The sequence below is a fragment of the Mauremys reevesii genome, linkage group 1 (assembly GCF_016161935.1).
Source record: "Mauremys reevesii isolate NIE-2019 linkage group 1, ASM1616193v1, whole genome shotgun sequence".
Lineage (NCBI taxonomy): Eukaryota > Metazoa > Chordata > Testudines > Geoemydidae > Mauremys > Mauremys reevesii.
Window position 1 is genome coordinate 32974267 of NC_052623.1, and position 13051 is coordinate 32987317.

Sequence of the window (13051 nt, forward strand, 5' to 3'; positions counted from 1 at the left end):
TAGCTGTGGAATAGCTACCCACAGCGCAACGCTCCAGAAATCGATGCTAGCCTCGGACCGTGGACGCACACCACCGAATTAATGTGCTTAGTGTGGCCGCGTGCACTCGATTTTATACAATCTGTTTTACTAAACCGGTTTATGTAAAATCGGAATAATCCCGTAGTGTAGACGTACCCTGACTGACAGTATGGGGAAAGAAACAGTGAAACTGACTCGGTCAACAAATTGAAAATTTAGAAAAGGTCATTCTTTCATTTCTTTCTGTTTTAGTAACCTTAGGAGTTACAGTTCTTGTAACAATGGCAAGTCAGCAGGGTGATTATTAAATGGATGGTGTCCTTTTATATCTGTTTAGGGAGTGAGTTCTGGGCCTCTGTCATCAATGCTATTTTATAGGCAAGTGTTTCCTGGGTGCTCCACTTTGATGATGTGAAGAAATAATTTACCTTTGCCCGGAGGAGTTTAAAGGTCTTACCCTGCAGACGCTTAAACACATGGGTAACTTTACGTACCGGAAGCACTGCCTCTGAGTTCAGTGGGACTGCTCAGATGAATAAAGTTGCATACCCTTAATGTATGCAGGATCAGACACGACATTAAGAATCACACACAGTCAAGATGGAGTCAGAATAGTGTTTACTTGTATAGAAAGTAATTTTACTTTATCACCTACATAGAAGTCAGGTACCATGAAAGTAAAAACCAGCTTTTCAAACCAAAGTGAGTTATCTTTTTTGTTCACAGGGTTGTTGTAGCTGTATTGGTCCCATGATATGAGAGAGACAAGGTGGGTCCGATAATATCTTTTACTGGTCCACCCACCTTGTCTTTCCCTTTTTTTTCTTATATTTAGGGTTGAGAAAAGTATTTACCTTTTCCATAAACTTTTTTTTAAAATTCTTTTAAAGCTGGTTTTGCCAGCAATAAGTATTTTGCTTTACCTAGTTCTTTATACTCTTGGACAGATAAGTTAGTTTGCCACAGGACTAGAACTACCAAGTACAAGAATTCAGGCAAATCTGATTATTGTACTGGCTCATTTGAGGCCTGATTCAGTTACCATTATAGTTAATGGAAGGACTCCTGTTGACATTAGGTGGCTTTGAATCAGGCCCTTAGCTCAATCCTGCAAGATTCTGAGCACTCTCAACTCCCAATTAAGTCAGAGTCACTCAGCCACTGCTAGGAACAAGACCTTATTGAAGATGAAGTAGCTCAGGTCTGTCTATTGGAAAATCCACCCCTGGTTGCAGCACAGTAGCCCCCCACCTAGTTAAAACACAGTCTGGGTTTCCAGTATAGCCACAGCCAAACCATTTTTTTTAACTGTTCTCCTGAATTCTGCTGCTATAGGGAAACTTGGACTCTGCCAAGAATTTCAGAGGCATCTATGTGCAATGCCCATTTACTTCCAACCTCCAAAGAACATAAAAGGGAGTTTGAACCTGGCAACTTCAAAAAGACAAACGACTTCAGAAATATGTGCCAGTCTGGCAAAATGTACCCAGTTAAAAAAAAATGAGGAGTACAAAGGAACCAAGAAAGATACATTTATTGAGGACCATTGGCAGTATGTTATGTAACAGTGTGGAAGAATCCCAGAAAGAGTCACTTTCTCCTAACAAGGAACGTGATTAAAACAATGTCAGCTCCACCCTTGGCAAAGGATTGCTCTTGTACGTCCATGCAAAGTACGAAAGTTGGCACATGTTCTACTTTCATTTTGCAAAAGCATGCTGTGAGCCAACTTAGAGACTCCCTTCCCAGAGCGCCTCTTGAAGGTGACACTGCAATGAAAGGCCACTGCTCCTGTAAGAGAGTGGAAACAATCTCCCGTTTGTTTGTTTTTGAGTGCCCCCTACTGACCAATCCACCCTTTTTCTAGTATTTGGTCCAAGATGCTGGGGTTGGGGAGCGGGAGAAGCAGTGTGATTATGTAAACCTGGAGTAGGAGGACTGGATAATTGGAGAAGCTTGTGTATACTGGCATTATGGTCAGAGCCAGAAATGTGTAACATATAGTAAAAGCATCAGTGGCTAGTGCAGGGATGGGCAAACTACAGCCTGCAGGCCGAGCCGTTTTAAACCGGCCCATGAGCTCCTGCTGGGGAGCCAGGTCGGGGCCACACCACGCTGCTCGGCCCTGCAGGGCTGGGCACCGGATCGGGGGCCGCACCACGTGGCTCCCGGAAGCCACGGCATGGCTCCGCTCTGAGGGTTGGAGGCCTCTCCACACCTAGGAGCCAGAGAAAGGACATGCCACTGCTTCCGGGAGCCGCTTTAGGTAAGTGCCGCTTGGAGCCGACACCCCTGAGCCTCTCCCCATGCCCCAACCCTCTGCCCCAGCCCTGATCCCCCTCCTGCTCTCCAAACCCCTCAATCCCAGCATGGAGCATCTTCCTGTACCCCAAACCTCTCAGCCCCAGCCAGAGCCTGCACCCCCAGCCGGAACCTTCACCGCTTCCCGCACCCCTGCCCCAACCCTGATCCCCCTCCAAATCCCTCGGTTGCAGCCCAGAGCACCCTTCTCTACCCCAAACTCCTCATCCCCAGCCCCACCACAGAGCCCACACCCCCAACCAGAGCCCTCACTCCCTCCCACACCCCAACCCCAATTTTGTGAGCATTCATGGTCCACCATAAAATTTCTATTCCCCGATGTGGCCCTCAGACCAAAAAGTTTGCCCACTCCTGGGCTGGTGTGTATCACTGCCCTCTTCTGGATGGAATCAGAACTGCTCATTGTGTGTGTCAGGCTCCAATATTGGTTTAGGTAAAACTATTGCCGTAAAAAGCTCTGAGTTATCACCTTGCTGGTGCTATTAAGCCCAAATGGTCACAGTGATGAATATGAAGGAATTCATCGATTTGTCACATGTAAGACATAAAAGCCTTAAACTGAATGCTAAAGAGGTGTTCTCCAGCAAGTAATAAAGCAAATCTTTCATCAGCACTTTAGATAGTTAAATAGTTTGCACTTTTAACTTCTGTCTTTTTAATTTGCAGTTACGGGAAAATTTTTGTAAGCCCAGGTGAAGATCAGATTGGTTCAAAATACAAGAAGGTGGTTTACAGAGAGTACACAAACGGAGAATTTACAGAGCACAAAGTGAGATCAGCACAGGAGGAACACTTAGCAATCCTAGGCGAGTAGCTCTTATAACTCACAGAGTATATCAAATGTAAGAAAGCATCTCTTCCCAAAACCAAACAGGTTGTGTGGCAAAGTACCTTCTTCTCCTCAGCAGGCTCAGTCCTTTTTAGCCTTGGAGAAACAGGCTTGGGCAAAGCAAACCCTTTTAGGTAGCACAGGGTCTGGCTTATCCTTCCCTCAGTCAGACCCTTGTGCTTGTTTTCTCCCCTTCTGGGGACAGAGCGCAGCCTTCCTTGCTGGAAGGGTTCAGAGCCCTAGTGCACCTAACTTGCTGGCAGGTTCCCTGCTTCTCTCACTCTCCCCCCTGCTTCCACGCCAGGGAGGGTTTAAAAGGTCTCCTGCAGTTGGAGCCAGCTGGACCTAATTAGTTCCCTGGTAACCCCTTTTCCAGCTGAACCTTATTTCCCCCTGGTTCTCTCTCCTCAGTAGATTGGGAGAGGCCTTTTAACCTCCTGGGACTAATTACTATCCCTCCCTTGGTAGCCATTTGTCCTCGGTTTGCCACAGTTGTGTCAGTTTTGTTGTAGAAGGAAACAATGAACACTTGGATCGGTCCCAGATTTTTCGGTGGTTTTACATACATTTTAATCAGTGATTGTAAAGACAGGTATTTCCACACAGGAAGCAGTTTGTTGGAAGTATATAGCATATATAAGAGTGCCAGGTTTAAGATTTACCTACCCCTTTAAAGACTGAAGATCTGCTGAACAGGTCAGTGGGAACAGCTCTGGGGAGCAGGGTGTGGTTGCAGCAACAGAGTATGATATGCTCCGAATTTGGGCTCAGCCACAATTTGGGCATGTATAAATTGTGTGTGTTTGTTTTTTGGGTGCTAAGTTTAATAAAATTATCCCAGGGCCTGTCCCTGGTAACAAGTACATCCAGCTAGGATGGACAAACACAGACATTGCTTCTTCGAATGCTTGCTCATATCAATTCCAATTGAGTGTGCGCGCACCTCGTGCACATTTGTCGGAAGATTTTTACCCTAGCAACACTCGGTGGGTCGGCTAGGTCACCCCTTGGAGTGGCACCATTATGGCGCTAGATATATACCCCTGCCGACCCAACGGCCCCTCAGTTCCTTCTTACCGCCCGTATCAGTCGTTGGAACAGTGGAGCGCGGCTTAGCTGATCTCCTCTTCACTAGCCTACTCGTAGTTCTTTACTAATAGTTGTGTATATAGTTCCAGTTTTAGTTAGTTTTAGTCGTTTGTATATATAGTTAGTGTATATAGTTGCGGGGGAATCGGGGATTGGCCCCTTCCCCCCACCCCCACCGGGTCACCGGGATTCAAACCGTGCTCGGCGTGCCAAAAGCCGATGCCAACGGGAGATCCCCATGACTCCTGCCTTAAGTGCCTTGGGGAATCCCATCTCCCAGACAAGTGCCGGATCTGTAAGGCCTTTAAGCCAAGGACGAAGAAGGAGCGGGACTTTCGTCTCAAACAGCTCCTGATGGGGGCAGCTCTTAATCCAATGCCCTCGCACCGAGCGCTGAACAGTCTACATCAGGGAGAAGCGCTCTTTCGGCTCCAGATCGCCCCGGTACCGCAAAGGCCCCCCGGCACCGACCGTTGCCGGCACCGATGTTGGCTCGGCACCGCTCCCTGTCCCCGCGGGTCAGGAGGCATCATAAGGCTCCCGCTACTTCGGTGCCGTCCGCACCACAGTCAGAGCACCCGCCTAAGTTGAATCGCCCGGCACCGACACCTGCTGCAGCACCGCTAGCTTCGGCACCATTGATTCCGATCCTGCAAGGGCCGTCGAATCCGGTGCCTGAAAGTTCCCCGGCTCATGCTGTGGTTGAGCTCACTATCCCGTCTACCCCGGAGACCTTTTCCACAGCGAGGGATTTAATTGCAATGACGGAGACCGCACTGCCTCAACCCCCAGCACCGCTGATGCGGGTCATTCAGTCTATTGGCAAGCCTGCCCTGCTGAGGCTGCCCTCCGTTGGTACCACTGAGAGGCACCGATCGAGATCTCGGTCCCGTCGCCGATCCCGGTCCCGACGCCGCTCGCAGTCCCGGCACCGCTCTCCATTGCAGTACCGGTCGCACTCGTGGCACCGCTCAGCATCCCGTTCGCCTGCCTGGTACTCCCGGTACCGATCCAGCTCCCGGCACCGCGCATCTCGCAGCCATTCCAGGCGAAGAGCTTCGAGATCCCGGTCGACCTCCTGGCACCAATACAGTCATAGGTCCCGGTCTAGTTCCCGGTACCGTTACAGCTCCCGGTACCGCTCTCCGGTGCCATCCCGAGAAAGACATGGCTCCTTCTCAGGGTTTCTCAGCATCTCCTTGGCCATCGAGACATACCTCGGTATCATCTCATGCTGGCAGCGCTTCCTATGCACAGGACCATGACTCGGACATGCCCAGCTGCGTGTTCCAGGAGAGCCAAGGCCACGAGCAAGGCCCCCATCAGTGGTCATTCTGGACACCTTGGGCATACCACCAAGCCCAAGGTGCTCCCCCAGATGCACCACGATCTGTGTCAATGGAACACCGGGTGCCAGAGGCGACCATAAGCCGCCCCCACCCCATGGGTACGGATGAGGCTTCCGTTCCACTGGCAGACACCTAGGCCCCACCTGAGCCTGACACCACCCAAGAACAAGAGCCCCCGCAGGCCCCTTTTGTCCCTGGCCTCTCCTCTTCCTCCTCTCCAGATGAGGCGGTGGCGGGGACATCCTCCTCTGGCCCTCCCCCAATTGACCTGAGGGCTCATCAGGACCTTCTGAGATGGGTGGCTCGAACATGAATCTTCAGGTGGAGGAGGACCCCGAAATAGAGGACCCAGTCGTGGACATTTTATCAGCTGACACCCCCACAAGAGTGGCCCTGCCTTTTATTCGTACTATTCAGGCGAACGCCAATACCATCTGGCAATCCCCAGCCTCTATCCCGCCCACAGCCAGGGGAGTAGAGCAGAAGTACATGGTACCTCTAAAGGGTCCGAGTATCTGTACGTGCACCCTCCTCCCTGCTCCCTAGTCGTACAATCAGTTAACGAAAGGGAGCGCCATGGCCAGCAAGCTCCTGCTCCAAAGTCCAAGGAGGCTAGGCGCATGGACTTATTGGGCTGCGAAGTATATTCTGCTGGAGGCCTCCAACTTAGGGTGGCAAACAAGCAAGCCCTACTCAGTTGCTACAACTACAACACCTGGGTGGCCATGGGGAAATTCACGGAACTAGTCCCCCAAGACTCATGCCAGGAGTTTGCAGCCCTCTTGGAGGAAGGAAAGAAGGTGGCGAGAACCACTCTCCAAGCCTCACTGGACGCAGCCGACTCCACAGCGAGGACTCTGGCTTCAGGAGTGGCCATGAGGAGAATATCATGGCTTCAGGTGTCAGGCCTTCCACCTGAGTTACAGCAAACTCTACAAGACTTGCCCTTTGAAGGCCAAGGGCTATTTTCCGAAAAGACTGACCCTAGGCTGCAAAGCCTAAAGGACAACAGGGTAATCATGCGCTCGCTGGGAATGCACACCCCGGTGACCCAGCGCAGGTCCTTCTGTCCTCAGCCTCACCGCGCTTACCCCCCGTCTAGGCCACGACAGGACTTCGGCAGAAGGCGCGGCCGGGGGAATTGCAGGAGGCAGTCTGGGCCCCAAGGGAGTCAAAATCAGGGCCCCCGCAAACCACCTGCGGGACCCAAACCCAACTTTTTAAGAGATGCCCGAAGACGGCGCACCAGTTGTTTCCCAGGATCCTTTTCCACCCTTCTACAACTGTCTCTCCCATTTCCCCCCTGCGTGGTCCCAGCTAACATCGGATCGTTGGGTCCTACGCATGGTGTAATTGGGATACCACCTTCAGTTTGTTTCGCCCCAACCTTCCCAACCCCCCTCCTCGTCCCTCTTCAGGGACCCCTCTCACAAGCAATTCCTCTTACAAGAGGTACAGACTCTCCTCACCATGGGAGCTATAGAGGAGTTACCGAAAGACTTCAGGGGCAAGGGGTTTTATTCCCGCTACTTCCTAATCCCCAAGGCAAAGGGAAGTCTAAGACCGATTCTAGACCTGCGAGGACTCAACAAGTTCATGATAAAGTTGAAGTTCCGCATGGAATCCCTGGGGACCATTATCCCGTCATTGGATTCTGGAGATTGGTATGCCACCCTCGATATGAAGGACGCGTATTTCCACATCACAATTTACCCACCACACAGACGGTACCTCCATTTTGTAGTCAACCATCGATATTTTCAGTTTACGGTCCTTCCATTTGGCCTTTCTACGACCCCACAAGTATTCACAAAATGCATGGCTGTAGTCGCCACCTCCCTCCGTCGTCGTCAAGTGCACATCTTCCCGTATCTCGACGATTGGCTCATTCGAGGGACCTCCGAGACGCAAGTGAGCCATCATGTGGGCATCATCAAGATCTCTTCAGGCGACTAGGCCTGACGATCAATATAGAGAAGTCCACTCTGGTTCCCACACAAAGAATAGACTTAATTGGGGCAATCCTGGACTCCAATCTTGCCAGAGCCTGCCTACCACAGCCTCGGTTTCAGGCGATGGTAACGATGGCCTCCAAAAACATCAGGCGATGGCCTCCAAAACTTCCCAACAACCTCAGCTTGCATTTGTCTCGGCCTCCTAGGCCACATGGCTGCCTACACCTTCGTGACCAAACACGCCAGACTACGCCTCCGTCCCCTGCAAACTTGGCTCACCTCGGTATATTGGCCGGGCTGAGACAGCCTGGACACGATCCTCACGATTCCCACGAGCATCCTAGGCTCCCTGGACTGGTGGCTGACTCCCACCCTGGTCTGTGCAGGGATGCCATTCCATCCACCTCAACCTTCGATGGCCCTAACCACGGACGCATCATCTCTGGGTTGGGGTGCCCACCTCGAGGGTCTCTGCACTCAAGGCCTTTGGTCTGTTCAAGAACTAACCTTACACATCAATGTGCGGGAGCTGAGGGCGGTTCGCTTCGCATGTCAGGTGTTTCGAGAGCGTCTCCAAGGCCGTTGTGTCTTCATGGACAACACAAAGGCCATGTTTTACATAAACAGGCAGGGCAGAGCATGCTCCTCCTTCCTTTGTCAGGAAGCCATTCAGCTCTGGGGCTTTTGCATAGCCCACTCGATCGATCTGGTAGTGTCCTTTCTCCCAGGAGTTCAGAACACCCTGGCGGATCACCTCAGCAGATCCTTCCTGTCTCATGAGTGGTCGATTCGTCCGGACGTCATCCATTCTGTTTTCCGGAAGTGGGGCTTTCCCCACATAGACCTCTTTGCCTCTCGCGAGAATCGGAAGTGCCACGTGTTCTGCTCCCTCCAGGGGCGCTCCCCGGGCTCCCTCTCAGACACATTCCTGATACCGTGGATGAACCATCTACTCTATGCCTTTCCACTGTTCCCGCTGGTCCACAGGGTCCTGCTCAAGCTCCGCAGAGACAGGGCCCACCTGATCATGATCGCTCCAGCGTGGCCGAGGCAGCACTGGTACACCATGTTGTTCGACCTGTCGGTGGCCAACCCAATTCCCCTACCACTCTGCCCGGATCTCATAACTCAGGACTACGGCAGACTTCACCACCCAGACCTACAGTATCTTCACCTCACAGCATGGTTGCTGCGTGGTTAAGCCAGTCCGAGTTACGTTGCTCTGCCTCAGTACAACACGTACTCTTGGGTAGTAAGAAACCTTCCACTAGGTTGACATATCTGGCCAAGTGGAAGCGTTTCTCCTGCTGGTGCGCTCAGCATAACGCTGTTCCCACCCAGGTAATAGTTCCTACTGTCTTGGACTACCTCTGGTCCCTGAAACAACACTCCTAGCGGTTTCTTCAATAAAGGTGCATTTGGCGGCCATCTCTGCCTTCCACCCAGGGGAGAGTGGCCGTTCGGTCTTCTCTCACCCCACGGTTTCAAGGTTCCTCAAGGGCTTGGAACGTTTGTACCCGCAGGTTCCGACGCCCCGCCCCAACTTGGAACCTCAATCTAGTTTTAGCCAAGCTTATGGGTGCGCCCTTTGAGCCACTAGCCACCTGCTCGCTGCTGTACCTGTCCTGGAAGACAGCATTCCTCATAGCCATTATATCGGCAAGACGAGTCTCCGAACTTCGGGCCCTCACTTTGGACCTCCCATATACAGTGTTTCACAAGGACAAGGTACAGCTGTGACAACACCCGGCCTTCCTCCCTAAAGTGATATCGGCCTTCTATATCAATCAAGACATCTTCCTTCCGGTCTTCTTCCCGAAGCCGCACTCATCGCGCTGGGAAAAGCAGCTGCACTCCCTAGATGTCCGTAGGGCTCTCGCCTTTTATATTGATCGAACAAAGCCCTTTTGGAAGATGCCCCAACTCTTCGTTGTGGTGGCAGAACGAATGAAGGGCCTACCTGTCTCCTCCCAGAGGATTTCATCTTGGGTGACGTCGTGCATCCATACCTGCTACGACTTGGCTCACGTTCCGATGAGCCACCTTACCGCCCACTCTACTAGGGCTCAAGCTTCATCTGCCGCCTTCCTGGCTCATGTACCCATCCAGGAGATATGTCGTGCAGCTACCTGGTCCTCAGTTCACACCTTTGCGTCACATTACGCATTGGCACTACAGTCCAGGGATGATGCGGCATTTGACTCAGCAGTTCTACATTCTGCGACATCTCACTCCGACCCCACCGCCTAGGTAAGGCTTGGGAGTCATCTAATTGGAATGGATATGAGCAAGCACTTGAAGAAGAAAAGACGGTTACTCACCTTTGTAACTGTTGTTCTTCGAGATGTGTTGCTCATATCCATTCCAAACCCGCCCTCCTTCCCCTCTGTCGGAGTAGCCGGCAAGAAGGAACTGAGGGGCCATTGGGTCGGCAGGGGTATATATCTAGCGCCATAACGGTGCTACTCCAAGGGGCGACCCAGCAGACCCACCGAGTGTTGCTAGGGTAAAAATCTTCCGACGAACGTGCACGCGGAGTGTGCACACCTAATTGGAATGGATATGAGCAACACATCTCGAAGAACAACAGTTACAAAGGTGAGTAACCGTCTTTTCTGGCATCTGCCTTAGTTTTGTATGCACAGTGGTTTTTTGCAATGTTCTGGTGGGCAGGCAGGTTGGACTGGATGTTAGGTGTTTGGGTTGAGATTAGGGGTTGGAGAATTGGAAATGTTACTTGTGTCCTATGGAATGATCATCACCTCCTGTGATTTAGGGGTGGGGCTAGAGCTGGTCATAAAATACTATGGATTTTCTGGGAACATTTTTGAAAGTAATGAAAACAATTCCTTTTTTTTAAAGGGATCATGGAAATTTTCCTTTTTTCCCCAATGAAAAACTGAAAACCAAAAAAAGGTTTGAATTATTAAACCATGAGAAATAATCAGTTTTCAGTTTCTGAAAAAATTGCCGTGAACATTTTCATTTGTTAAAAAAAATCCCAAAAAAACCTCCAAAACCATTTTTCACTGGAAAAAATTTGACTTTTGACTGTCCATATTTGGGACACCCCTCATCTGCTGGGGTTATGGACCTGTTTTGGTGGCCTGTCCCTGGAGGCTAATGGAATCTGAGCATTTCTGATGGGGTCTGAGGGAGAATATTGTTTCTCTAAGGTCATGTGTACATGTTGGCAAAACTTACATTGCTCAGGGGTGTGGTTTAATTATGTTGAGGGGAGAGCTCTCCCCTGTTGACATAGAGTGGCTACACGAAAGATCTTACAGCTGCATCGGTACAGCTATGCTGCTGTAAAGTCTCTAGCCTATGAAATAATTGTTCATCCTTAACTCTCAGTGAAGTGGCTGTTAGCCTCTTTACAGCTTTGATCTCACAGCATTTCACATGTGGATTTACACTGATTTCTCTTTACTTTCATTATGAGCAGCAGTGACATGTCACAAAAGTAAACTTCCAAGTTAAACGCTAGCAAATTCTACAACTTGTAAAAATAATATTAAATATCCATTTCTGAGCTGACTTCTGGACAAACTCCAGTTTTCTTTATTTTAAAAGAGCAACATTAGTCACCATAGCTTGTTGTTTTCATTTAGGGCCCTTAATCCATGCAGAAGTTGGTGAATCCATGCTCATTATATTTAAGAATAAAGCTATCAGGCCCTATTCAATAACTGCACATGGCATAGAAGAAGTGGGTAGTGGAGAAAGACCTGGAACACTAATCACCATGCCTGGTAAGTATGATCATTTATTCTTGAGCAACAGAAGAGCTCCTTAAATCTTATATGAAGAAGTCATTTTAAAAATCAAATGACATTCCTTTTTTCAAACTTTCTGACACCTACACATCTTTTTGGGCACAGTAAATTCTACATTTATCTATCTATATGTCTGTCTAGCTAGGTTCTTATTATTAATAGGCTCCAGATTGTATAAGCTTGTTAGGACAGGGACTATGTCTTCACTTGTTTCTGGGGCACATATGGACACTCAGAAACAATAATTAATACTACCAATGGCTCAAACTTTAAAATTAGGTGCCTAAATATAGATTTAGCAACTTTACTTTAGGCACACAGGAACTGATAATTCTACCCAATAAAAACAATAGAGATCAGGCTCGAGTAGAAGAGATCTCTTGAACAAATAGGAATCGGTATACAGTATATTTCTGTTTTCTCTCGATCCCATGCTCAGGCAAACTCCCACTGAAATCAATAAGGGCCTGATCCAGCTCCCACTGAAATCAATAGGAGTCTTTCCATTTACTCAAACAGGAATCCGATCAGGGCCTACGGGCCTAATCCAAAGTCCAGTGAAGTCAATAGGAAGACTTCCCGTTGACTTCAGTGAGTTTTGCCTGGGTAAAGGCTGCAGGATCAGGATCAGTAATACTGCCTAAACATGATGTTTACCTGAAAGAAGGTGTTACAATTGGCATTTTATGTTATACATGGAAACAGTGATGCCATCTAGTGAGCCAAACTCTGAATAGGCAGAAGCAGGCCCAAATCAACGAGTCAGTAGCATTTATACCTGTGCTGCATTTGGCCAAAGGCTGAGATTTTAATAACTTAAAAAAAAAAAAAAACAAGGAATTCAGAGTTAAGGTTTCCAACAACATAAACTCTGCTTCTTTGTGCATCAACATTACAAATGGAACCTTTATTTAGAGTTGGCCAAAAAAGCTTACGCAGAACCATTTTCCATCGGAAAATTAAGTTCCATCAAAATTGAAATCAGGTTGATTTTGCTAAAATGTTGTTTCAGAAAAAAAATTGGAGGGGGGAAAAAGTCCCACTATATTGAAACATCCTGTTTCAACATTTTCATAATGAAATGTTTCAATTTTTTGTTTTGAAACCATTTGCTATTTCAATCTTTTAAATGGGTTGTATATTATAATATAATAATAAAAGTTGAAGTTGAAACTAAACTACACATTTTGATCAATCTGAATTTTTTCCCCAGAATTTTCTTTCATGGAGAATTGTGAAATTTTGGTGTTTTGTTCCAGATCAAAACAAAAACAAATTCTGAAATCTCAAAATCCTTCACAGAATAGAATTTCTATCTTTCACACAGTTCACAAAAATGCATATAATACAGTAGTTCCAAATGCTTCATGTTTGATTATTATATAATACAGTGTAGCTCCTTTGTATGATTCCTTTGTGTTCTGTTATTTTTTAGCTAGTATATACGTTGTCCAGCATTGCAGTGTTATGATAGACCTTGTTGTAATGCCTGTAATATGCACACTGGGGCCGGGTTATAGTAAAGTTGTAGGAAAGGTAGCCCTGATGTGCATGACTGTTAGATGATTAAAATTTCAACCTGAATTTTGCATTCAGATTAAGGTGATGAGATAGCAAGTGTGAAATATCAGGACGGGGGTGGGAGGTAATAGATGCCTATATAGGAAAAAGTGCTGAATATTGGGACTGTCCCTATAAAATCAGGAC

At 48.4% G+C, this 13051-nt stretch overlaps 1 protein-coding gene across 1 annotated transcript in view; it reads left to right on the forward strand.

Moving 5' to 3' along the window:
• HEPHL1 (hephaestin like 1) overlaps positions 1 to 13051 on the forward strand; it is an 81563-nt gene that overhangs the window by 53481 nt on the left and 15031 nt on the right. Inside the window, exons 13-14 of the mRNA XM_039520704.1 lie at positions 3010 to 3149; positions 11180 to 11320. Coding sequence (XP_039376638.1) covers positions 3010 to 3149; positions 11180 to 11320 — 281 coding nt within the window. The remainder of the gene's footprint in view (positions 1 to 3009; positions 3150 to 11179; positions 11321 to 13051) is intronic.